This window comes from Periophthalmus magnuspinnatus, chromosome 16 (assembly GCF_009829125.3).
Source record: "Periophthalmus magnuspinnatus isolate fPerMag1 chromosome 16, fPerMag1.2.pri, whole genome shotgun sequence".
Classification (NCBI taxonomy): domain Eukaryota; kingdom Metazoa; phylum Chordata; class Actinopteri; order Gobiiformes; family Gobiidae; genus Periophthalmus; species Periophthalmus magnuspinnatus.
Window position 1 is genome coordinate 4,585,116 of NC_047141.1, and position 27,525 is coordinate 4,612,640.

At 40.9% G+C, this 27,525-nt stretch overlaps 1 protein-coding gene and 5 non-coding genes across 6 annotated transcripts; 2 read left to right on the forward strand and 4 right to left on the reverse strand.

The window, feature by feature from the left end:
- The first annotated feature begins 54 nt into the window (after positions 1-54).
- LOC117383587 (CD83 antigen-like) lies at positions 55-8,711 on the forward strand. Its single transcript, XM_033980788.2, has 5 exons — positions 55-130; positions 292-419; positions 2,254-2,476; positions 4,996-5,111; positions 5,230-8,711. The coding sequence occupies exons 1-5, from the start codon at positions 106-108 to the stop codon at positions 5,389-5,391; spliced, it is 654 nt and encodes a 217-aa protein (XP_033836679.1). The 5' UTR covers positions 55-105; the 3' UTR covers positions 5,392-8,711.
- A 12,281-nt stretch (positions 8,712-20,992) lies between these two features.
- On the reverse strand, positions 20,993-21,098 carry LOC117384503 (U6 spliceosomal RNA). Its single transcript, XR_004542491.1, has one exon. It is a non-coding gene; the product is annotated as a U6 spliceosomal RNA (small nuclear RNA).
- Positions 21,099-22,067: 969 nt separating this feature from the next.
- Positions 22,068-22,138, forward strand: trnag-gcc (transfer RNA glycine (anticodon GCC)). The gene has a single exon. It is a non-coding gene; the product is annotated as a tRNA-Gly (tRNA).
- A 68-nt stretch (positions 22,139-22,206) lies between these two features.
- On the reverse strand, positions 22,207-22,289 carry trnal-cag (transfer RNA leucine (anticodon CAG)). The gene has a single exon. It is a non-coding gene; the product is annotated as a tRNA-Leu (tRNA).
- Positions 22,290-22,366: 77 nt separating this feature from the next.
- Positions 22,367-22,472, reverse strand: LOC117384518 (U6 spliceosomal RNA). Its single transcript, XR_004542505.1, has one exon. It is a non-coding gene; the product is annotated as a U6 spliceosomal RNA (small nuclear RNA).
- An 804-nt stretch (positions 22,473-23,276) lies between these two features.
- trnak-uuu (transfer RNA lysine (anticodon UUU)) lies at positions 23,277-23,349 on the reverse strand. The gene has a single exon. It is a non-coding gene; the product is annotated as a tRNA-Lys (tRNA).
- Positions 23,350-27,525: the final 4,176 nt, after the last annotated feature.

Consider the following 27,525-nt stretch of genomic DNA (forward strand, 5'->3'; position numbering starts at 1 on the left):
AAAAAAAGTACGGGGCGGACTCAGGGGATGTTACAATAAAGCAGCTCTGCTCTGTTTCGTTTTACTTGGTTTCTCGGAATCGTAGCTGCTCGTCCTGCAGATATCATGATCCAGACTGGGCTCATTCTGTGTGAGTACTGTCTTGTTTTCTCTCTCATGTGTCATCTGTCATGGTAACAACACTTTTCAACAGAAGAGCACTTTGGTAAAACATCCTGTTTTTGTTGACTGTATTTGATGCATTGTGCTTAATAATTGAATTGAAAATGTGTTTGTGTTCTTAATGGGCAGATTTGAGCATAACCACAGTGACTGCAGCCATTCAAGAAATACAAGCATCTCAGGACCAAAATGTGTCCTTGCCCTGCACTGCTGCTCTCAAGCCAAATCTGTCCTACTGGGCGGTTCGTTGGTATAAGGTTTGTATTATAGTTTGACAAACATCCTACATTTTTTAAACCATATATATATAAACTTGTGTGCACTTCAAACTTGAGCTAATGTTTCATGTTTAAATATGTGCCTTTTATGTTGTCTTTATCTCCACCGCCTAAAGCTGATTATAGCTGAATGAAGACCTGGTTTTATGATTTGTGACTTCTACCTCACTAGTTCTATCCCAGTCCTGGGTTTAGTCCTTGCTTAAACCTGTTTGAGTCCTGGTGTAGACATGGTTCTGTCCTGGTTTCATTCTGTTTCACTTTTGTAAGACGTAGTGGCTTGTAATTGAATACGCGTGACTTTTGATGATATACTTTACAGAACAGAAACTGTGTTGGCTTCTTACTTCCTCTTATTGTTATTTTTGTCAAGTAGACTATATGAAAATAAGGAAATTCTGAAATATAAAGGGATCAGTGTAATGACAGGTGCTTCAGACATCTGTTCAGCAGTGTTGAGCCTGGGATTAAGTCTCCAGTGTTTCACCTGAGTGTATGGAAAACACCTGGGTCCTGATGGTTTAACCCTGTTTAGTTTTGGGTCAGACCAGAATCATGTTTAAATGTACACAACTTTTCATCTTGATTTATCATAATTTTGCAGTAGATTTTTAAAATGTATACTGGTTTAACGAAGGGCAGGGTGAGTGAGAGTCAGTCCTGTCTAATGGTCAGTGATCAGCTTGTTTTTACAGACAGGATTGACTGGAGGCTCTGCATTATAAAACACATGTGGTTTTGGAGCAGATGCAATTATATTATTTATGTTCATGAAATCAGTGCTGAAATTTTCATTTTGCCATAGCTTAATATTAACTTCAGTTAGTGTTTAAAATAGAACTAAACACTAAATCTGCTAATCTGTGTAAATGGTGTTTTAATGGCATTATCTACTTTAGTACAAACTCAGCAGGCTTGCAGCTTTCTGGTCAAAAACGTGTATATCCAAGTTTGTGCTGCCTCCACTTTCCCTCTGCAATTTCCAGTAGTGGGTGACATCACACAGGGCTGCCTTGATTACAGCCAGGTGTTTCTAATTACAAACACCTGGCAGAGTTTGTGGGCAAAAAAGAGGAATGAATGATGAATGCAAATACAAACCACAGAATTTTACATTCAAAAGTTCACATAAAATTAAAAAAAGTATGTACTGGTCTCCTTCATCCTGATGCTTGGTTCAACTTTTGAGGTTTGTGTTCTATAAATGATCACATTTACGACCCCAATTCCAATGTAGTTGGGACAATGTAAAACTTAAAAAAAAAAAAAAAAAAAAATACAGAATACAATGATTTGCAAATCCTTTTCAACCTATATTGAACCAAATAAACTACAAACACATGATATTTAATGTTCAAAGATTAAATATCATGGGAAAGGATTCCTCCTGCAAAGCGTCAGTAGTGTCCTCAGTTCCCAAAGGCTTATTGATTGTTGTTAAAAGGAAAGGTGGTAAACATGCCCCTGTCCCAGCTTTATTGGAATGTGTTGCAGACATCAAATTGAAAATGAGTGAATATTTGCATAAAACAATGAAGTTTATCAGTTTGAACATTAAATATCAGGTATTTGTAGTTTATTCAGTTCAATATAGATTGAAAAGGATTTGCAAATCATTGTATTCTGTATTATTATTTTTTTTTTTAAGTTTTACACAGCGCCCCAACTTCATTGGGGTTGTAAATAGTGCTTTTCTACCTTCAAGTGTCTTACCCAAGGTCATAGCAACAGTATTTTTTTTTTGAGTGTGAAAGAATCACACTGAGCATGTGGGTCATTGGATCTGATCACTTTACCAATGCTGTTTGTGCAGGAGACCGGAGTCCCTCATCTGAGCGGGCTGGTGTCCAAAACACTCCCTGATGGTCAGATGAGGTGGTACGTGGACGCAGACATGCGGGTCTCTCTGGAGGAGGGGACTCTGAACCTGCGGCTGCCCACAGTGACGTGCTCTGACCAGGCAGTGTACCAGTGTTACCTGGCCGCACCTGTGGGGGAACAGAACAGGAAGGGGAGAGTACGCCTCAGTGTAACAGGTAAACCATATACAATACATGTATAAACATATTTATATACAGTTAATGAAGGATATAATGTACATTTATAAACATATTTAAATACAGTGTTTTGTTTTGCATAATGTTTTTGTATACTTATGGAGAATTGTTGTGTGACGTAGGCTTGTGGGCGGAGCATTGTACAGAATCTTACTGCTAACTGTAAGGAGGGTTCGGAAGAGTTCGCTAAAACACTCAGTTATAGATGACGTCTGAAACCTCTTCAGACGTGTTTTTGATGTAAGAACAATATCATAATGTAGTAGAAAGCTTCAAAAAGTAAATTTTGCATAATACCCTCTCTTTAATAAAGGAGCAGAACAGGGAGTTCATACTCCCATGTAAATGCAGCTTTGATAGTGTTATCATTTTTGGGGAGAGGGACTACAGCTCAGTGTTCCATGTGCTTGTTCAATATATTCATGACAGGGGGGAGGCTCAGATGGAGTGTGTGAATAGTTTTAATGTTGCGTTTGCGTGAGACCAAGGTCTCAGCTAAGTAAATTGTTATCAGACTGAAAAACCCTTTGGTGACTTTTATTTCATTATAAAAAAAACCTGACTCATACAGATACAAGCCCACACTGTACATCTGGGATGCTCAGGAGGCTGTTATTGATGATGGGGCAGAAGTGAGTGAGCTGAAGATTTTGTATTTTTTGTTTGTAAAAGTAAAAAAAAATACAGTTGAAACCAGAAGTTTACATACACTATATAAAAAGACAGATGTTTTTTCCTCACTGTCTGACATGAAGTCAGACAGTGAGAAACTAAACTTTTCCTGTTTTCAGTCAATTAAGATTCAGTCAAAATTATTTCTTGGCCCATTCCTCCAAATAGAACTGGTGTAACTGAGCCAACTGTGTAGGCCGCCTCGCTGACGCATGCCCTTTCAGGTCTGCCCATACGTGTTCAATAGGACTGAGATCAGGGCTTTGTGATGACCACTTTAAAACATGACTTTGTTATCCTTAAGCCTCTTTGTCACCAGTTTGGCAGTATGCTTCAGGCCATTGTCCATTTGGAAGACCCATTTGCGCCCAGCTTTAACTTCCTGGCTGATGTGTTGAAATGTTGCTTCAGTATTTCCACATAATCTTATTTCCTCATGACACAGAACCCGTCTCCTTCCTGAGTGGTTTGATGGCATGATGTTTATCCTTGTGTATATTTGTTTGAACAGATGAATGTGGCACCTTCAGGCATCTGGAAATTGCACCCTTGGTTGATTTCTTTTGAGTTTCCCATGATGTTACACAAAGAAGCAGTGTGTTTCAGGTGTGCCTTCAGACACATCCACAGGTGTGTCTCTAATTGACTCAAATGTTGTCAATAAACCTGTCAGAAGCTTCCAGAGACATGACATCATCATTTGGGTTTTACCAAAGAGTTTAAAGGCACAGTAATCTTACTGTATATAAACTTCTGACTTTGAAGAAAGTAATGAAAAATGTTCTAAAAAATAGGATTATAACATTTCAAAGGCAGGTGTAGTGCCAAGTGTTTGAACAGAGCGCACATAAAGCAGTGAACTCACTACTTCTCATTGAGATACATGCGCCTGACGTTTTGTAAGACTGGTGTCTGCGGCTCGAGAAAATGAAGTGCACCAAGGGGTTGGTTTGGTGCAACAAAGATTGGGACATTTCATTTTGTTAGAATTAATTTTACCAAGGATATGACAGAAGTTACAAAAATATTAAAATAGGCAGTTTTAGTCTCTATATATATATATATATATATATATATACATACATACTGTATACCTCATGTGTATATATACTGTGATGTTTGCGTGTCATCTGGATGTCCTCCTGCAGCAACACAGCCCCTCACACGCTCCCTGTATTGGCTCAGACTCCCTCCCCGTGCGTCAGATGCCCTCCCTGAAAAATGGATGGAACTATATAGACGTTTGTTTGAGCTTTGCTATGATTATTGTATTTTACTGCTCACTGTGCTTAAACTGCTCCTTCGGTCATATCAGGTCAAGTCATAATGATGGATTGATGGGTCTTTCTTAGATTATTGTAATGACACTAATCTGATTATGGTTTTGCAATCCATCAGAAACTGGCACAACATATACAGGCAGAGACAGAGTTTGAAATATTGCACACAAATGCATTACACTGTCACATGGAGAATTTCTGTTGCTGATTAAAGTGACAGGTTGCACTACTCATTTTACTAAATCACTGCTAAGATCATTTTTTAAGATTTTACAAATTTAAAAAAAGTAAAAAAAACTCTCGTTTGGCCTTTTTTTTTTAGGTTTCAAATTTAACTTCCCGGTTTGAAATCACAAATTCCATAAGCATTACCTAGGAACCATCTTGTACACTGGTCTCAACTTTTCTTCACCAATTGCTTATTGATTTGTGTAAAACGATTTATATTTACAATAAGTTTTATCCTACCAACTGAAGTAGAAACTGGAGAATCATCCAAATCAGTTGTACGTACTTTAAGTCCTCTCCTTTCCCCTTGTGTTCCAGGCTGCCCCAGTCTCCAGTCTACAGAGCCCGTGGTCCCTGAAGCTCCCAAGGTCTCTGTGATCTCCGTGTTTGCTTGTGTGCTCTTGTTGGTGGTTCTGGGTTCAGCTCTGACTTTAGTGAGTATTTTCCACCTTTACCAGATGCTGGATCACGTTAATGACTCAATGAAACAGGCTTATTTACATCCACATGTCTCTTAGTCACATGCCTGTGCCATGTTGTGTCTGTCCACAGTTTTGCCTGAAGAAAAACCAGTGGAACAACCCAAAGAAGCCCATAGACCACCCTTTGTACCCGGACCTCTCCCCTCGTCTGGAAAAACAAAAATGCATTTTCGTAAACTTCATTTTTCCGCCGTATTCAAAAATCTGCACCTCAAAATTCACCCATGTTTAAATCCACAATGTTTGGAAACAAGAGATTCTCAGTTCTGCGATGTGCACGGTTCCACGCTGGATAGACAAAAAGAATGTATTTATAAAAGACGATTGGTCACAACAACAAGCTCTGCAAACCTCAACGAAAACATTTTTATTTTATTTTTGATAACGTCACTGAAGCAGAGCATAACGTGCGTAGTTTGTGTTAATGATAAAAGGGTTATATTTAAGTTAGTGGTTCCAAAATGTTTTAAGGATAAGTTTAGGTAACATTGAGCACACTCCCAGTGCGGTGAGCAAACTGAAGCAACTGGACTAAAGCGGGACCACACTAGGATTTTGAAAGAGAATTTCTAGCATCATATTGGTAGAAATGTGTCAAATTAAGACCTACAAACTTATGTCGACGTTCAGTAGTTTGAAAAGAAAAATGTGAAAATATTAGACCTAAATAATACTTATAATTGCAGCATTTCAACCTAAACTTATATGATCAGTTACATTAAGCTGGTCTTCAAAAAGAGGTGACTTTAAATCATAACCAAATTTAAAAACGTAACTTATCCTTGCGTTGACCAATATTGACCATTATATTCAACTATTTTCACAGCTGGTTTAGTCAGTCGCTCCTGTCTGCTCCTCCAAACTGAGAGTGTCATTTCCATAGAGCTGCAGTAACTCCCTCAAATAAAGACGAGCCATAGAGCGCACACATTTCAACACCAAGAACATTTTGAATTGACCTGATATGAAAACAGGAGCCACAGCAGCTGCACACACAGGCCTGATGTGTCGCGTCACAAATGTGTGCATTGCCTTTTCAAAATCCTTGCTAAAGTGAAGGATCCTCAATGAAAAGAAGCTGGACTTTCTTACAGAGCTAATGTGCTTGTCCAGTTTGAACATGGAGTCCACCATCAGCCCCAGAGTCCTCACAGCAGGAAGACCATAAGAGACAGAGGACGTCACACTGTCTCCCTCTGCCTGTCCGACCCTTTTAGTTTGTGGAGCAGTTTAAGACCAGACTAAAACCCAGCTCTTCTCCCTGGCATTTGGTTGTTGCTAGGCAGGATATGTTGGTGTTTTCTTGATTGTGTCATATTTTATGTATATCTGTTTTTGTTGACTTTGGGCAGCTTAAGTTTAAATGAGTGTGATTAATACTATGTACTTAAATGACAATTATCTTAAAGGTACAATATATAACTTTTCTGATAGAGGGTCTGCCAAAAATCTTATCTCATGAGAACTTATTGCTTTGCCTCTAATGTTCCTCAGTGTGGCATTAAACTGAGCTTGCAAGAAACACCTGTAATTTACAAAAATGCCACAAAAAATACCTTGAAAAACATGGATCAGGCCGCCTCTCCATAGCTCTTCCTCATCATTTGGCCTTACAGGTATTACCTGCTTGTCTCCATGGAAATAGATGCCATACTGTGGAACATTTCTGGCAAAGCAATAACATTTCCATGGAGACAAGCTGCTGATGGACCTTCTACCAGAAAAGTTACATAGTGCACCTTTAAATTTCTGGATTCTTAATTGAATCTGTCACTTCTATAAGCTATAAACTTACACAAAGTGCATATGATTTATAATGTATAAGGCAGCTTTATGTTCATGGGTGTAATGATTTAACATTTGAAAGTAAGTTGGTTCTCATCAGATGTAGATGCATCCAAATATCGGTTCAGTTGAAATCCTGGTTGAACATTTAAACTGATGTAATAAAACTTTCTTGGTTATAGTTGGCCCAGAAAGTCTTATGTTTTTATTCATACCATTTTTTTCTGTAGTTGTTGAGTTAAATCACAGCTGCATGACACGTGGATCAGTTTAGTCTGATTTCAGTTCAGTTTAGTTTGTTTTCAGTCTCTGCTCCGATACCTGATATCGATTACTTAAAGCCATAGTATTGAAATTGGTATTGGAACAGAAAAAGCTTGATCGGTGCAGCTCTAACTCGCACTATGAACAGTAGATCATGCTATTAAAACACCTCGGTCACAGTTTAGTAACAAAGAAGTTGATTTAGTTCCGCTTGAAAGAAAAAACCCATAAAAACTGGCAGCACTTTTTGGCAACAAAGCCGCTCTTTATAACTATATATCTGAATAAAAATGTATTCATATTATAATCAATGATGTTTAAATGTGTATGCTTTAAACGTACTAACTTGACTAAAGTGGACTGTCCACTGTGGAGCCCCTGACATCACTGAACTGAGCTGTGCAGTTTTTAGCCCTCAGTAAAATGGTTTTGAGATTTAAAGTGTGTGTACATTTAAAATAGTCACCCACAGCTTGGATCACAGCTTTAGACACTTTGAGGACTTTTAATAAAAAATATAGTTGAGCCATTTCATTTTATTTCTTTACTCCATAATTCCATGTATGTATATCATATATTTGAGGTATTTTGTATGTATATAAAACACAGAAAGTAGTAAAAATTAATGAGATGGCAGTGTATAAACTCGATATGTTGAAGCGAGACACTGCAGGTGAATAGAAATACTATAGATATTAATCCAACTTTCTGCAGTTTAGAGGGACTACATTATACTGTTTTCTGATCTATGTTATAATGTTGTTTGGAGTTGTGTTTTGTTTATGTTTAACACACAAACTCTGCACATTTAGGCTCAGTCCTCCCCGTTTCACCTTGTGATGTCATCATGTGGTGATACAGGAAGTGCTCCACTGTGTTTTTAAACTCCATACACCTTCACTAGAATCATTTGGAAGATTTCAGCCCTGGAATTTCCAATCCGAGCAAAAGGTTGAACGTAGCTGTGAACTTGAAAACTACCACTACATGACATCACAAGGTGGAACAGAGCATTTTTAAGCTTTGGAGATTGTGTTACAATTTGAGTTATTCATATTTTTTCATTAATTTGCATGAATCACCATACACAGTTTCATTCATTTTACACACATATTTTCTGATTTTGGGTGCACACGTTTGACTTCATCTGGCTGAAGTCACTGTATTAATCACTGTTATTGTCTCTGTAGAGTTATAATTATTTGCCTTGTTACTTTGTCCAAGTTAGTAGTTTTAGTTCAGTGTAATACCTCCCTCTTGTCTTTGGTTTTGGTTAATTTCTTGTGCTTAATCACCTCATTTCTTTTTCCTGGTTGGGTTAGTTTTAGTTATGTTGAATTCTGGTTAAGTTGACTCCAGTTGGCCCAGCTTTTTGTACCTATTATCTGAATCATTTTGAGCCTTTGTTAAATTACTTATTTTATTTTTACACTTTTGTCACCACCTTTCTGTTTGATCCACTACAGAGATGTAGACAGACTAATAATAAAGGATTACTCAAACAAAACAACTCTGGGTATGTTTTTGATGAAGTTACACTAGAACATGGCTTAAAGCTCACAAGAGTTAACTCTGTAATGTAATGTAATATAGGACATTTAAATATTAAGTACAATTTAAGTACATGCTTTCAAATTCTTCAAAGAATAATTTTATCCAAAATAAAAGTAACCCAGGAGTAAATGACTAAAGAACCATAGCCCTCGTTTTGTTTTTGGGTTTTATTTGCACTGTTTTGAATTTGGAAACTTCAAAACCAGAAACATAAATGTATATGACCCAAAGTTTATTTCAAATCAATTGGGCAACCGCACGTAAAGAATCACACACAAAATGTTGTGTTCAAACATTTTTTACTAAATGAGTAGAAAACACATGAGCAACAAAAATACTCTTTTTAATTCAAATATACAAAAATAGAATTAATGCTTAAAATCCATTTGATAGATTTTGATGGGGATCTGGCCTGTGGTGAATATTTATCAGATTTACATCAGATAAGTGTATAAACAAAAAGTTGGAAAATATAGGAGGTAGCACTGAGTTATAAAACAGAATATCTCCTGTCATATCTTCGTTTTAGCAGCATTATTCAATGATAAATAAATAAATACATTTTACTATGCATTATTATTGTGCTTAATAATTGTGTGTAATCAGACCCTACTTGCTTTGGGGACAGCCACTGGCTCATTGACATACAGGGGATGTACATTACACATCAGTGCAATACTTGGTCACAAAAAACACATACAAAACTAAACATTTCTCTACACATTCAAAGATGGAAATATCAAATATCCCTTAATTTTCATTTAAAACAGAGGCAAGGCAAGGCAATTTGTACAGCACAATTCATACACAAGGTACCGGTAATTCAAAGTGCTTTACAGAATAAGAAAGACATTAAAATCACACAAATCAAAACATAAATAATCACAAATAATCATCATAAAATTAACATTAAAAGAGAAGAGTGCAGAATAAAAACCTTTCAGTCATATGCACAGCTAAACAGAACCGTTTTGAGTCTGGATTTAAACATTGTCAAAGTAGAGGCCTGTCTCACATCTTCAGGAAGAATGTTCAAGGGTTTAGCTGCATAAAACTTAAACGCTGATTCCTCATGTTTAGTCCTGACTCTGGGCACCAGCAGGAGGCTGGTCCCTGAAGTCCTCAAATTGCGAGATAGTTCATATGGCACTAACATGTCGGAGATATACTTTGGACCTAGGCCAGTTACAGTAGTTACAGTAGTCTAACCTACTGGAGACAAATGCATGGATAAGTCTCTCTAAGTCTGGCTTTGACAGTATACCTTTGATTTTTGCAACAGAACAGTTCAGTAGTTGATCTCATCACTCACAAGGCAACTTGAACTATTTAAAAAGTATCTAGAGTGACAAGAGGATTGTGAATCCTTATACAGAATCTTTTAAAGCAAAGTACAATAACTGCAGCAAAGAGGAGGATGGCGGCAACTGGGGGAAAAAACAAACAAAAAAACAGTGAAAATGGTTGACATAACAAAATATTTAAAGCTAAAACACAGCTCATTATTGGTTCTTTATTGTACAAAAACAATGCAATACCCAGATAGTAATAGATACTAAAACTATAGCAGGTATCGCTACTGAAAAAAAATCACAGGGCAAATTTGGATAAATTTGGTACCATTGATCAGAGAAGCAGTACATACCAAAAACAATCATTTTAAAAGCTCTTTTTGTAGACAATAATGTGATTTTCAACAGAAAATAATAGTATTTGTTTATTATACAATGTGGTTTTATACTTGTCTGATAAAACTCAAGATGAAACTGTTCAGGAAAGTGAAAGTTTTTTAGTATCGATACCTGTTAAACAAGTATCTAGTTAAGTGTTCATGTGTGTGTGCATCCTGTCCGACTGTTTCTCTGTGTGTGGACATACTTACTAAATACTATAGCCATGATCAGGCCTTTGTGGTTGTTTGGAGACATGGTTGTGGGAACGGTTGGTGGGTTGGTTGTGCGTTTGCAGGGCTTACAGTTGTAGTGGACGTTTTTTTCCTTCTTGTTGCTTTTCTGCTCAGATACAGACACATTCTGATATTAGTTTAAACTGCTCAGATGAGTTGAAGCTTTTAACATTTTTACCTCATTATAAAAAATCTTCAGGTCAAAGTCCACACATTCATGCAGAGTTATAGTTTGGTTTCCTCTGATCTCGAAGGGGAACTTGTCGAGGTAGATGGGGTTACTTATAGTGACATAAGACTGTGGGAGAAAAACATCAATTAACACAAGAGTTCATCCTTTTTGACCCAAAACCAAGGCTCCTCCCCCATTAACCGTCTGTAACTGCCAATCCATTTCTCTTCCCATTGTGATGATGCAGATGGTTTAGCATTAGGCCTGTCACGATAATCAATATATCCACTTATCATTCAATATATGAAAACTGGAACAATATATTTAGGGCTCAATATTTATAGTGTGGACATCTTTACCCTATGGGACATCTTTGGTATTTTTTCCTGTATGGTAAGATTTAAGCCGTAAAAGGTTGAAAAAAATCAATTCCATGACTCATTACAGATGCAAACTAAGGACTAATGTGTTTCATTCTGCGTGTTTTTTGTGTTTTTTTTTTTTAACAATATTGTAGATTTAGAATAGTTTTTGTGGTTTAAATATGCTCTTGTGTTATTGTGTCAGTGGCATATATTTGTTTCAATATTATCGTTTACATTTACTTCCTCAATATATCAAATTTCAAAACATGTTGCCATGACAGGCCTATTTACCACCAGAGTAATGAATAGTTATGCAAAAGTGGACTGTGATTACTATTACAGTACTACTGAAATTAAAAGCAGCATTTTAGTGCCAAAGCAAATAAAACATTTTTGTCTGATTTCATGTCAGGCAATGAGAAAAAACATATGGGTCTTTTTATAAAGTGTATGTAAACTTATGGTTTCAAATGTAGCTCACATCTAAAACTTGAAGCATGTGAGTAAAGCTCCTTTTTTCGACAGTGATTGGGCTGTGTATCCATGGTAAGATAAAATGTTATATTGTCCATAATCACTTTCCACTGCGCCTCACTCTTGTCATAAGGAAAACCATTTCCAAACGACTGAATTACTAACACCTTTCTTTAGAAGAAGTTCTCAGCTACACTCCAAATCTTTTTATTTCTAATTTATATGTAATTTATGCTGATTAACACTGAACTGACAAAAGAATCAGCTCAGAAGCAGAGCAGGCGACACAAGTGAGAGATTTGTGCACAAAAAACATTTATCATATTAACAGTTTATGTTAACATTAATTATTATTATTGTAGTGCAACGTTTAGCTTCAAGTCTACATCATTTTAAAGGGTAAACAAACCCACTTTCAGTTTGAACCATTTTAAACACATCTGAGACTTGGTCGATTCTCTCTGTGATTAGTTTGTTTTGTATAAATAAATAGTAAAAGAGTTTTTTTCAACGGCTCTTCTAAATAAATGGAAGCAAAAGATTTGGATCCCACATAAGAGCCGAAAGTCCCATCACTGGTTTGTGTACGTCTGTGCTGTGTGAGGGGAGGGCTGAGCTCACAGAGCACTACGGAAGCCCACAAGGAAGTGTTGAACACATAGACTGTACGTGAACAACACAGCGAACTGTGAAACATGTACAGAAAACATTTACTAATAATAAACTGACCTGAACTACAAATGCTATTAATCGATAAAATCTTTTTCTTTCCACAGCCCTATTAGAATGGTGCTTTTCTCAGGAAATACAGCTGTCACACTGCAGGACATCCAATTGAGGCATGTTTTTTTTTTTTTTTTAGAAAATATGGATTTAAAAAAATCTCTTTTTTGCAGTGCAGAATGTAAATATGATTAGACAAATAAAACAGTATTAAGTTAGAATAATGTTACAACAACCAAAAGCACTGATCACAAGAGTCCACAGAAAATCACAAGGCAACATTCATGTGAATGAATGAAAACTGAAATGTGCATTTAGTGAGACGACAGCAGATCTACAAGAACTACAACTACAGGTGGATTTACTCACAAAAAGTAAAAAACGGTTAAGAGACATTTTAAAAATCTATTCTAAATGTGAATGGAAATCTGTGACTAACAGGAATTTAGATAAAATCAAAATGGCTGCTTTATATTAGCATTTTTATGTTTCTTAAAGGTCCTATTTGACACAAAACTGACTCATGTGAGCTTTTAATTGTATTAAAATGTTACCTCCTCAAAAACAGACCTGGAGTTGTGTTTTGTTTCATTCTCACATGTTTGAGTAACACTTGATTATTAGTCTATCTTTTTTTTGGCTCTTTTGTGACCCCAGCCCTTTGTGATGTCAAGTGGTAGTTTTAAAGTTTACAGATAGTTGTAGCTTCAGTTGAACAGAGTTCTTCTTTAATAATCTAGAATAACCTTCAATTATTGCTTTTATTTTTGTTTTGTACAGTTGAGATGGTCAATAGAAAATCTCTGATATCTGATGGTGCACCAAGGACTGAAGCAGTTTCAATGAGGTTAAAAAAAAGTGCCGTTACTTCGAGCAATTCCAGGCCTAAAATTATCCAGATGATAAAAGCATAGCACTTCCTGTATAACCACTTAATGACATCACAAGGAGGAAGAGCATTTTCTGCTAAAGAGAAAAACACCCGAAATACACATGTGTTAAACATGTGAATGAAACAAAACACAACTCCAGGTGTCGTTTGTGATGAGGAGACAACATTATGACATAGATCAGAAAATAGAGCATTATGGGCCTTTGAAAGAATTATTTGAAAGCCCAAAGAAAAATACAGTAACAGTGATTCATTGGGTCGGCCATTTTAAGTAAAATAAAGCAGCCATTTTTTGATTTTTATCTGGAGTGCACATCATCCCACACCAAAAACTAAATGCACAAGTTGGGATTATTCATTACCTTCCTATGGCGGGTTAGGCTATTGGGATAAAAACATATGAGCAGAAAATAAGAAGGAAATTAACAACTGTTGTTCAGGCCAACATGATGTGTCAAAAAAACAAAACAAAAAAAAACAACAACTAGGATTCATATCTACAGTTGACCGTGCAGTTGACTCCCTGTTCTGTCCCAGGACAGGCTCTCCGCTCAGTGTAGACCTGTCGCAATAAATACTACATCAACTTATCGTTCAATACATGACAGATGCGGTCAATATTTATCGTGGTACTTTTTTTTTGCACTAGTGAAAAAAAAATTTCGGTTCTGAGATGAGATTTGAGCTGTAGAGGCTTGAATTATGAACTTCTGTGACTCATTATAAACACAAACTCACTGAAGAGTTACATTCTGTCATTATTTATCGCAGTTCATATTTAACAATATTGCACATTTAGAATACTTTTGGGGGAATAATTCTAACACTCTTCAATGTCCCGTCACTCTACAGCGCCCCATCGTCGCTCTACAACAGCAAATAACTGATATCCTGGATGTAAACAGATATTAAGCTTTTACAATCTATTAATACAAACCAAATTCATGTTCCGTTATAGTGATGTTTACAAATTAACTTTTTGCTGCCAAATATCATCTACATTTTCGATATCAGGCCAGTACTGATACCTGGGGAAATCCTCCAGTATCACCGATCTACCATGGCTAGTTGTCTGTTATAAAAAGATCTTCTTATGTGGACTATACAGAGTCGCCCACAATGATTACAATTAATATAAAATCTAAATATTTTCAGAATCTGTTAGTCACAAATTGGTTGATTAAACGTTGCAGCCCTAGTCTAAATGAGAGAGTATGCTGTACTTTTATGAAAAAGCAGGAAAATGTGACATTTCATTAAGATAAAAACATCAGTGTTTGCAGTTTGATAATTGAGATTCAAATCAATTGTGAAAAAATGTCCATACCGTTTCGTTGATGGAGATCTCATACTCATGGCTGTGGTCTATGGGAATCTCAAAGGGAAGGCTGAAGTCTGTGGTGCTGTCATTTTGTACCAAACGAGCAGAATTTACTATAAAAAGACAAGAATTTTACTTTTACTTTAGTTCATTAGTTAATGGAGCCATCACTTAGGTAGAAAAAGGAGAGTGAATGTATCATTCAGAGGATGAGGGAGACAGTGAATATGTGATACAGAGGATGGACAGTGAATGTGATACAGAGGAGGTAAATGTAATTAAGGTAAAGTTAAGGTACACTTCAATGTCCCCGTAGGGAAATGTATCCAATGAATCTGACCCATTCTTCAAGGTCTCTGGGTTAAATCTGTCAGAAGCAGTGGAATCAATTTCCAAGTCTTGAGCTAGTCCTAGTCAGGTGTCTGTAGCCTGAACTTGCCTGATCTCAGAAGCTAAACAAGGTTGGACCTGGTTAGTACTTGGATGGGAGACGACTGGGAATACCAGGTGCCACAGTGGGGCAGCAGGGGCAATAACTGTTGTATTTTTAGACAAGGCACTTCACCCACATTGCCTTGTATGAAGGTGGTGCGTGTGTGTGTTGGTGAAAGGAGTCGACGGTGCAGATTAGCAGCCTCACTTATGTCAGTCTGTCCCAGGGCAACTGTGACTACAATAGTATCTCACCACCACAGAGTGTGGAGTGAATTAAAAAATACACCAAACTGTAAAGTGACTTTGAGCGTCTGGAAAAGCGCTGTATAAGACCAATACATCATTATTATTGTTATTATTACCTTAGCTGGAAAATTGTATCTATTGTGCAAGTTTTAAAATCAAAAACCAAATGAAATGTGGACCGTTTCTTTATACCTGCCTTATTATTTGTGTTAGTGTAGGTTTCATGTTGTGTGAAACATATAATTGGCAATAAAGCTTATTCTGACTAAAATCAGATGAGTCCTCAGACAGACTGTCAGTGTGGACACTTTGGTGATTGTGTAATGCGATGCCAAACTTGACATGGGGGTAGATTCCCTGCTTGTCCCCGCCCTGTAAAGTCTGGCTTTTCCCTGAGCTGAAAGGAAAGTCCGGGGACTTCCAACACGTTTCACTATCGCAAAAAATGAGTTAAAATGTAAAGATGATGCATAAACGCAGCACATTGAACATAAAGCTGAGGACTTTGGGGACAGGCCTGTCATTCTGATTCTGAGCAATGCACAGACGTCTGAAAAAAATATTTATCAAAGTATCAATGACTTCCCAAAACTGGTCAGTCATCTGTAGACCGAAAGGCGAGAGATTCATGCAAAACACCGAGTGGATTTATACACGAGGAGTCAAAACAATCAGCTGCACCATCTGCTAGAAGCGAAGCATGGGTCTATTAAAGTAATGGAAACTAAGCGACAAATACCAAAAAGGATCAAATTATGTCCGTAAAGTAAGAATTTTGACTTCTTAGCTCCTAAAACATAATTATACCTACCTGTTTCAATCAAAACAGCTGTAAAAATGATGTGCTGAATCATGGTCGCCCGTGAGTATCAAGGCTAAAAACAAACAGTACTCCCCCTGCCAAAAGCAGCGCTCCTTCTTCTTCTTCTTCTTCTTCTTCTTCTTTGGCGTTTAATGGCGGTTGGCAACCATCTAGTGGGTTATTACCGCCACCTACTGAGCTGGGCTATGAAGACCTCTTAAACTGGTCAGAGGGGTGAGTTTAAATAATCTGAACTTCATATGCGTCGAATTAGGTTAGTGTATTTTAAGAACACAAATAATTGTTTTCTTATCACTTTATGTCCCGTCCCCAGTAAAGTCTTGAGATTAAATAGCATTTTTCCTTTTGCAGCTGTTTCCATGAGTTGTGCTCGCTGATGGTTATAATGTTCACAGTTAATAAGGAAATGTTCCACTGTTTCAGGCTGAGAGCAATTCTCACAATTTCCATTAGGATGCTTTCCGATTCTCCAGAGCGAGTGGTTCAAGCATGTATGTCCTATTCTCATTCTTGTTATTATTATTTCCTCTCTGCGACTTCCTTCTGGGTTCTGTTTTAATCCAACTTTATTTTCAATGCCGTGTAAATGTCTCCCTGTGTCATTTAGATCCCAACATTCTTGCCAGAGCTCAAGGATTTTACTGTTCAATATGGCTTTTCCTTCAGCTCGACTCAGTGGGATATTGATATCAACTACCTCAGACCTAAGTGCTTGTTTAGCCATTATGTCAGCTTCTTCATTGCCTTCAACTCCAACATGGGCTGGGACCCAAACCAGCACCACTTCTATCATACTATGTAGCTGGAAGAGTAGATAGTATATTCTGTATAGTACGTCCATCCTGCAGGACTTTCCTGATTCTGTACTTAATAATATCTGATGCAATGACAGCTTTGTGGATTTTACAGTTATTTTTCTCCAGGAGCCGATTCAGAGCCAGTTCAATGGCAACCATTTCAACAGTGTAGACAGCAAGATGGTTTGATGCTCTTCTTCTGATGCAATTTTTATATTGAGGAATATTCACTGCTGCACCTGTCCTGCCACTCTCAGGGTCCTTTGACCCATCTGTATATAATACAGGGCTGTCTGTATGCTTTTCAAAGTATTTTTGTGCAATAAACCATTCTGGGGTATTTCTAGCCTTTTCTTTAATAACTTTGTGAAGAGAAAGGTCCACTGTTGGGGCAACAAAAAACCACGGAGGAATTGGAGAGCACGGGACAATTCAAATATAGTAAAAGGTCTATCCAAGTTTTCGTTTGAGGGATTTTTCCGGGTAGTCCCTTCTGGGTTTTCTGCAAGGGTTCTGTCTCTGCTCTTTTTTGCCTCATCAGAGAGGTTATTCGAACTGGTTATTGTTGAGGTTGCTTAGAGGAAGCTTTTTTGCTCTCAATACCAGTTCTTCCTGAATCGATTCCAATGTAATATTTGATACGCCTAAGTACCTAAGTAAGTGGAGTGACAGTGGCTCAGTGGTTAGAGTGGGGGTGACAGTGGCTCAGTGGTTAGAGTGTTGGTCCCCCAACCCAAATGTCGGAGGATCAAGTCCCGCTTGGACCAAGTTCTGTCATTGTGTCCTTAGGCAAGACACTTCACCCACATTGCCTAGTATGAAAGTGGTGTGTGCGTGAATGATAGGTGGTGCAATTTTCATGTAGTAAAAAAAAATGCATATATACTTCAATCCAAGTGGATGATTTCTTAAAACAGATCTATGATTAGACATTTTAAGGCTAATTTTGTCTGCTATGTGTACGAATGCCCAGAAATTGAATGCACAAGACTCCTAATTTTATGTTAACAGGTTTGAGTACCTGTTTACTCAACCAATCAGCAGAGTGTTGCAGTGGAAGCATGCTGGACCCTTAAACCAGAGGGTGATGAATCGAAACCTTCCCCTGCTAATCCTGGCTCTTCAGATGTTGCACAGGAGGTAATTATTATAGAAAGGAGTCTCATCTGGAGTGTCTTTCAGCAGACTTGCAAAGTGTAAAGCGTGTGCTTACCTGGTAGGCGCTCCTTTTCTCGTTTTTTTTTTATTTTTTACTTTTATTATCAAAAATATCATCTCATAAAATCACAGTACAAAGTACATTGGGGCAAGTGGGGGGGGGGGGGGGGGGGAATGGAAACACACATGGTGGAAAATGGGGAACATACAAGAAATAATAAATAAATGTGTACATGTACATCACAAGACAGGCGACACTGGGGCAAGTAGGGAGGGTGCGGGGTTGGATAGGACACATGGGGGGGCGGGGTGGACTGGGACATCATTTGAGAAATAATATTCAATTGAATAACACATTTTCACATTTCACATTTCACATTTTCATTTTAGTATTTCAGAATCCGAGGTGGGGTGGGGGATGGGGTGAGTGATCAAAAGTGAAAGTCTAAATGTCCTTGGGGGGTGACGGTGATGAGGGTGTTGCGGGGCAGCAGGATCTTGTTGAAACGGTGGGGGATGGCTATGTGAAGGTGTTGGAGGTGGGTGGTAAGGCGGTTCGTGAACAGGGTCCAGTGGGGGGCGGTGCGCTGATCGTATAGGTGGAGGTTTCTGATGAAGAAAATGGTGTACCGGGCTATGGACATGATGAGTCTGATAAGGGGGAGGTTGGGTCTGGATGGGTGATCAGGTGGACGGTCGGGCGGGCGGTGATGGTGGTGATGTTCCGGAGGACGTGGGTCTGGGGTGCGGTGGTCCGATGGGTGATCTGGGGTGCGGTGATCTGGGGTGCGGTGGTCCGATGGGTGGTCTGGGGTGTGGTGATCTGGGGTGCGGTGGTCCGGTGGGTGGTCTGGGGTGTGGTGATCTGGGATGCGGTGGTCCGGTGGGTGGTCTGGGGTGTGAGTCTCTGCCGTACACCGTGGGGCTGATGGCGTGTAACTGTATGCACGTGGTAAATCAGTCTGTGTTTCAATTTGAATTCAAAGTTACTGACTATGTGTGGTGTAAACCATTCGAATGTGTAGGCCCAGATGGATGCGATGTCGTGCGAGGGAATGCCTGTGACCATTTGTGTTCTGCCGCAGGACGTCTGAAGACTCAGGGATCAGCACTCTGTAAACAGCTTGGGTGTTCATCTCGGTCAGCTTCTTCCACACGGTCCCGCCCGCCCAAACGTCAAAGTCGAAGCCGGCGGCCCGGGGGTGCTCCCCCCGAGGGCCGGCGCACCGCGGAGCGGAGCGCCTTCCCCCAGGAGGTACCCCCATTTGACTCCGACGTTCAGGGCGAAACGCCCTGACGCTGACGCTGGACGATGACCTCCTAATTCTATGTTAGTAGATTTTACTCCACAAACACACAAGCTAAAGAGAGCAGAGTGGCGCAGCGGAAGCGTTCTGGATCTGGGGTGCGCTGGTCCGGTGGGTGTCCCGGAGTGTGATGGGGGAGCACCTGACCTGCCGCACGATGGTCCGGGCGATGGTCAGCTGAAGCGGCTGGAGCAGCGACAGCTGGGCTGTGGTGGGCTCCGGCGACGAGCTGACGGTCGGCCGCGGCGCCGGGGCGGTGGTCGGCCCCAGGGCGCCCCCTTCCGGCCCCGAACAGGAGAGACCAGTGCTCCTGGTCATCCCCTCCCAGGGCCGCCGGCGGTGGGAGACCCCAGTCCAGCCTCCGGGCGAGGAGGTCCTGGACCCGGACCCAGAAGTGGCAGGCGGCACCACATTCGCAGAAAAGATGTATGAGAGTCGCAGGGGATTCCCCGCACACTGGGCAGTCTCTGCCGTACACCGTGGGGCTGATGGCGTGTAACTGTATGCATGTGTAAATCAGTCTGTGTTTCAATTTGAATTCAAAGTTACTGACTATGTGTGGTGTAAACCATTCGAATGTGTAGGCCCAGATGGATGCGATGTCGTGCGAGGGGAATGCCTGTGACCATTTGTGTTCTGCCGCAGGACGTCTGAAGACTCCAGGGATCAGCACTCTGTAACAGGCTCGGGTGTTCATCTCGGTCAGCTTCTTCCACACGGTCCCGCCCGCCCAAACGTCAAAGTCGAAGCCGGCGGCCCGGGGGTGCTCCCCCCGAGGGCCGGCGCACCGCGGAGCGGAGCGCCTTCCCCCAGGAGGTACCCCCATTTGACTCCGACGTTCAGGGCGAAACGCCCTGACGCTGACGCTGACGCTGACCTCCTAATTCTATGTTAGTAGATTTTTACTCCCACACAAACACACAAGCTAAAGAGAGCAGAGTGGTGCAGCGGAAGCGTTCTGGGCCCATAACCCAGAGGTCGATGGATCGAAACCATCCTCTGCTAAAGTTGTCTCCTCTGATATGGGACGCCAGGCTTTCATCATAGAAGCATTTTGAAAGATAAAATTATATTCCAAATCTAAATTCACTGTGGACCTTGACCATTTAACATTCCCTTTATTTTATGAGACCTTTGTGTAAAGACCTCTCCCCCATCTATAACTCCATCCTCAGACCCAGAACAATGAGAACAATAGCAGGCTTGCTAAGAGCTGAATAGGGTAGTTTCAGCTGAAACTGGAGACAATAGATGTTTACAGTTTCAGTGTAGTTAGCCCCTCCCTTCAGATAGATATAAGGCATTGGCCATCAGCAATCTGACCAGAACTGAAGAAGCGGCTTGGATGAGCAGCGAAACGTCTTCACTCTTACAAAGATTTGTCGAGTTGATAGATTTAAATCTCATCTTTTGCAATGTTTAAAAAACATTTTTGAGGCAATGCTCCCTTGCTCACGGTGTGTGGAACCTAACATCCTAGACCAAAGAAATCTATGTGTACAGATGACGATGCGTTGGCCGTGAATATTTCCCCTTTATGCGGCTGCTTTTGCAGCATTCACCAGTCTGTGTTTCACATTCCACCTCTTACTTGATGATGAATTCTTCAAGGAAAATGAGGAACGCTTCACGAGTTTGCGTGTCATCCTTGCGCAGAGGCCATGCTAATCTTCTCTGTATCGTTCCAATTTTAGTATATGTGTTAGCAAACTAACACAACTGCAGAGTGTTCCAACAATGTTTAAAAAGCACCTTTGAGGCGCTGCTCCCACACTCACGGTGTATGGAACCTCACATCCTGGACCAAAGAAATCCATGTGTACAGATGACGATACATTGCGTGTGAATATGTCCCACATCTGTGTGTACTGTGTCGAGGTGGCCAAGTGCTTGAGGCGATGGACTGCTAATCTATTTCACGCCGCATGTGTAGGTTTGATGTCCATCCTCTTCGCAGCCCTTGCTGTTGCTCCCCTTCTTACTTATGCAGTGTTGACCAGTCTGGGTTCACGTTCAACTTCTTCCTTGCTCTGGCATCTGTGTTGCTGCTCTCTGGTCTCTCTTACAGTCATCCATGTGCACCTATTCTCAATGCCATAATGTGACCAGACCAGGGGTCGGCAACCCGCGGTTCCGGAGCCGCATGCGGCTCTTTCAGCCTCATACTGCGGCTCTGCGTGGCTTGGGAAAATAAATTTTAAGTATTTAATTGTAGTGTATTTTATTTGTGTTAGCTCTTTCTTGTGCTAGTTTAAATCGGAAGATTATTATGATCTTATGATGTCTCCGTGATGACGTATCACGTATAACACATCAGACACGTCGCTCAAAAGTGAGTGAAAATGAGCCAAAACAAAAGTCTTTGGAGAGCTTTTTAACAAAGGAGAAAAGGCCAACTGAGCAACCAGAAGAGGAGATGACCTCTAAGAAAAAGAAAGATCAACAACACCAGGAGTCCTACTTAAAATCTGGGTTTGTCGCTACAGGTTTTTGTCGCTCTGCGAAAAGCAAATGAGGCAATGAAACCCTCAACACTACTTTGGCACATGGAGAATAAGCACCTGGGATTAAACGATATGCCTTTAGAGTTTTTTGAAAGAAACTGCGGAGCAGAGTAGACATAATCACATAATCAGCGCAGGGCTCCCTCCGATGCAGCGGTGTGGTTAAAAACCTCCCCAAGCAGGCATTGGTGGTTCAGTGGAAGAATTCTCGCCTGCCACGCGGGAGGCCCGGGTTCGATTCCCGGCCAATGCAGCGCAAGTTATGGTAGTGAATCCATTCTTTGTTTATGTAGAATGTAAATAATTCTGTCAAAAGGTCGATGTCAGAAGTGGGATTTGAACCCACGCCTCCAGGGGAGACTGCGACCTGAACGCAGCGCCTTAGACCGCTCGGCCATCCTGACACGGTCCACAGTGACACTTTGTTGTTCCACGGGACAGTGACACAGAAAAACAACATTAATTCATTCAGGATTTGCCAGAAAATGAGGAACGCTTCACGAGTTTGCGTGTCATTCTTGCGCAGGGGCCATGCTAATCTTTTCTGTATCGTTCCAATTTTAGTATATGTGTTAGCAAACTAACACAACTGCAGAGTCTTCCAACAATGTTTAAAAAGCACCTTTGAGGTGCTGCTCCCACACTCACGGTGTATGGAACCTCACATCCTGGACCAAAGAAATCCATGTGTACAGATGACGATACATTGCGTGTGAATATGTCCCACATCTGTGTGTACTGTGTCGAGGTGGCCAAGTGCTTGAGCCCATGCCGTTGCAGAAAGAAAGGGCTGTGACGACGACATCTTGACTTTTCTTCTATTAAATAATAAATCATTAAAAATAACGTACATAATGTACGTATCGTACGCTCAAAGACAGCGGTGGAAGTGTGGTCCGTGGTGTGGGCCTGTCCCACTTCAGCAAGATGGCGGCTACACTGAGGAGGGCAGATTCTCGACCGGAACCTTGAAACTACACTTTTGAAGAGTACTTAAGGACCCTTGAAGGGTGCATTTGGCGAATTGAGACACAGCCAGTTTCAGTGTAGTTAGCCCCTCCCTTCAGATAGATATAAGGCAGTGCCCATCGGCAATCTGACCAGAACTGAAGAAGCGGCTTGGATGAGCAGCAAAACGTCTTCACTCTTACAAAGCTTTTTTTAGTTGATAGATTTGAACTTCAGACCAATTTGTCCATTCAGTTTTCCACGCTTTTGCTCACATAATGTTAGAATCACTTGAATCCTGGATCCTCACAGTAGAAATCTGGTGTTTGTCCAACTGCCTCCCATGTGCAGTATACAAAGTTCTCTTTAAAGCTTAACAACATGCCATGCCAGTAGAGACAGCACTTTACCTATCTTTCCTTTTGCTCATATAATGGACAAGCTGCCTGAACAGGGACTTGAACCCTGGACCCTCAGATTAAAAGTCTGATGCTCTACCGACTGAGCTACCCAGGCCCTTAACATGAGAGATTTAATGAAGAATGGATCAAAAAATACACAAGCTTTTTAGGCTAAAAAGTTGCATAGAATCTGGTACCAAAGTCATGCCTGACACCCATCTGACTATGGTCCTGCACAGTGCAGTGAGGTTTGGGAATAAATCTCATATGGTTCACTGTACCTGTGGAGCTATACCAGAAACTCTTTCCTAAGTTTCAAACTCCACTGAAAATAAATTTGTCCAGGATGTTTTTCACGCAGAATACAGAGATTTTGCCCTCAGATTAAAAGTCTGATACTCTACTGACTGAGCTATCCAGGCTCTCAACAAAAGGGATTTGCATTCCATGGGATGAAAAAAAATATACACAAGCCTTCAGAGATATGAACTCAGACGGAAGCTGCTGTGGGTGCTTTCTCCCGAAAGAAGCCGAGTCCAGAAATAAGGTTCCACAGTTTTATTGTAGTTTTGAGTACGAACAGAAATTACTTGAGTTTACAGATTCGGTGTCTCATTCATTAGACCCAATTGAGAGAACCCAGACCAGTTCAGTGAGAAACAAGTGGCTCTGAATCTAAAGATGCCCAGATACCCCGAAACCCCAGTAAAGCCCCAGATTTGGATGTGCCTATTACTTTTATTAGATCTACTTGAATCGAGGTTCCACCCCTTCCTTGGACCATCCACCCATCTGATGTAATTTGGTACAACTCTAACACCGGACCTAACTCTGACCATAGAAGGGAGTGAGATGGGATCTGAGCTCACTCTGGCATCTGGTTCCTCTCGAAAAGGTCACCTTGACATTCATTTATCAAAACATTTCCCAACATCCTTGTCCCAAGTTCATTTCTGGTAAACAGTGTGAACAGTATGAACGTCCAAGAGTTATGAAACATTTCAAAACACCCACACAACCCCCTTTTCAGGCATTCTCTGCCTGACCTAAAAGACCCTTCAAACAGTGTACAGTGCACAACATCATCAAAGTGAACATAGCAAACTGTTGACTGTCATAGAGACCCCACACGCAGTGGAGGCGAAAAAACCCAATGTCAATCAGGGAAAAATTCCTCCACGACTCTCAATTTTTGAGCAGTCACTGCCAGATGTCGTCCATCATTCATCACGTTCCAGTTGCATGAGAGGTCCTGACATTACACCTTAGTAGAAGTATACCATCTGAATAAATGCTGATACTGAATTATGAGTAATGGAGTAATAACCGAGTATAAATGACTGTAAGCTGTTGCAGATCATGTTGGCACTTTGCGTTGTAGAATATTGAAAGTACACTGAAATCTCTTGAATGAGACACCCATAATGTGTTGATTATGTATTTATGTAATACAACTGTGTAATCAAATTAAAGGAACCACAATGAAAATTACATGCAAAACATCACAATGACTGGCCTAATCAAGATGAGTGAGTGAATGTGAGTGAATATCAGAGTCCATGCCCTAAATTATTTATTTCTGGAACGACGTCTTCTTTCTTCACCTCATGTGTTTTACACACAGTCGAGAGCGAGGTCTTAGGTGGGAAATCTGCCCAGAGGTTACCAGCACATAAGCAGACCTCCAATCCGGAATTTAGTCATCGTTAGACCCTACACTGTCTCTGTCCCTGTACGGCAAATCAAGACCTTTCCTCAGAGTATTATCATCACCCATAGCCTCCAACGCATAACTCGGAACTGGACTCAACATTATCTGCTTCTGCACCCCTTTAATGACCAAAGTCTTGACCACAGGAATACAACAGCACACAATCATACTAATAAGCACAATACAAACCAGAATCATCAACGCTATCTTCACCAGTGCTGATTTCCAGTCTCCAAACATTTCCTCCAACCACTGAATCCATCCTGGTGTCTCTACTCCTGAATTCTCTGCAACCTCCACCTGTAAATTCCTCAGTGCGTTCATAGCCTCTGTAAAAGCCCCATCCGGTGCCGTGTGGCCCGGGATATACGTACAACAATGCGGACCGATTACGCGGCATACTCCCTGCACTTCCGCGAGCATCCAATCCAAAACCTGTCGATTCTGCCACGCAACTGCGGAAGTAGCCTCCAGCTGTTCTCCCAAAAGACCCAAAGCCCCAATTGAGTAATTAATAAATCGCTGCTGAGTATAATATATATAATTAATCCATTCCGTGTTTTTATTTGCAGTAATCCATGGCAGAATAGACTCAAACCCTGATGCCACCTCATGTCTGGCCTTAAACTCATTGGGAATCCCTCTAGGTTGACCAATAGAATCTATATAAACTCCTGCATCTCTATCAAAGCTCCGTTTCCGTCTCTCCTGCTCCTTTGGTCTTTTTGGTTCATTTAACGATGGAAATACAATGAGAGATTGGACCATTTGGACCCGGGCACAGCGTCCTTTCCAATCATAAGGGAGCACTGAGAGTACTCTCCGTTTACCACACCACCAGTAAAAGTCTGCCAAGGGTAATGTCTGATTGTGATAGGGACAGGAAGGGACATACACGAACCTTAACCTCGTTCCCTTACTCTGTACTGCCCTCTTCAATGTAGTTTTTGTACAATCCTCATCCACCTTCCAATTACACTCACAGTGAGATAATGGAATTTTACCCACTTCCTGACTGCCTACTCTTTCAAAACATTCAAACTGTCCTACTGGGGTCAATGCCATTCCCACAGGCATACCTAATAACGCACTTCTCTCACTAATCCTTACCTTCAAACCCTCACACCTGAGACGGCTGGTAACTCCCTCGGCATCCGAGTAACTAACCATGGAACCATACTGGGGATTGGCCATCAACATCAAACACTCTGCACCACACCAGTCCCTGTCCGTCACCGGCGCGCTGACTGCTTCCTCTGCACACTCTCTCCAACTGTAAACAGAATTAACCACAAATAAATGATCTGGCTTTGCCTTAGCACATACATAACAGTCTGTCTTGTTGTTGGCATAACTGACAAACCTAACCCACTTATACCAACTATTGTATCCTGTCTCAGCCTCTAATTGGCCCACATCATCCCACTGCTCCTCCTCCATCACCGTCTGAACCACTTCATTCACTCTTTGCACAAACCCCCCAGCTATATCCTTCCAGCGCCGAAGCCACTCGATTACACTAACATTCGCTTCCATCACAGGTGTTTCCTCCACTGTTCCTACACCCTTTTCTGCCCCCTCAACACTGTCCTCCAACATTTGTCGCCTGACTCTTTTTGTAGTTGTAGTCTGTATCATTTGTTCTGCCACCATGTGTACAGTAGTCATATTACTTGTCGTTACGGCACTTGTAGTAGTAGTTGTCGTCGGGGTGGTCACCGTGGTGCTAGTCGTAGTAGTTGGGGCAGTCGTAGTGGTAGTAGTCGTGGTTGTGGTAGTCGGAGTAGTTGTCATAGGCGTGGTAGTGGGAGTCGTAGTTGGAGTCGTAGTTGGAACGGGAGTGCGTGTTGTCCCAATTGCCGCCGTGGTGGGGGTAGTCGTCGCCACCCCATCTGGTGCGGGTTTTAAGGTCACTCCTGGTACTGTAGCCTTTCGTTCAGTAAGAGGAGGGGAAGCCCCTCCCGGAGCCAGAGTGGGATGGTACAAGGGAAAATATTTCTCCTCCGCCACTCGACCTGGATCATTTGTATAATACACAACCCATCCCACATACAGCTTTGCATTCCCCCGTTGATACTCTGAGATTCCCACTTTCACTCTCCACTCAGAGTTCCTTTCAACCACATGCATCACACACACAGATTGTCCCCATTTACTAAAACTAATTCTCCCAAACCATCCTCTCTCCCACGTGAATCCACACAGATGGTGTTTTACATCTTCTCCCTTCACCACCTGTAATTGGAAATAACTGACACGGTCAGACCATTCATATTTTGACATTCTCACAGACCATCGATGATCAACATTTTTCATCTCTCCCGAGGTCATCCATTTATCGCTGGTGGGCCAGTCTATCGGAGTTACAACGTCACTCGCCCTTTTACGTCTCTGTCTCTCCTTTCCGCTCCTCGTCACACTCTGCACTGTTAACAGGAGAGTCAAAAACATCAAGATCATCAAGATCACCTCCCCCCTTTTCCAGAAATTCTTTTTCCTGGAATCCAGCACCATCTTGAGCCTCCCCGTCACCAGAGTCTATCAAATCCGACGGGACTTTCACACAGTGATTTAAATGGT

Coding starts and splice junctions, on each gene's coding strand:
- LOC117383587 (XM_033980788.2), top strand. CDS start 106: ATGATCCAGACTGGGCTCATTCTGT. Junction 131..291: donor CCAGACTGGGCTCATTCTGT/GTGAGTACTGTC, acceptor CTTAATGGGCAG/ATTTGAGCATAACCACAGTG. Junction 420..2,253: donor GGGCGGTTCGTTGGTATAAG/GTTTGTATTATA, acceptor CTGTTTGTGCAG/GAGACCGGAGTCCCTCATCT.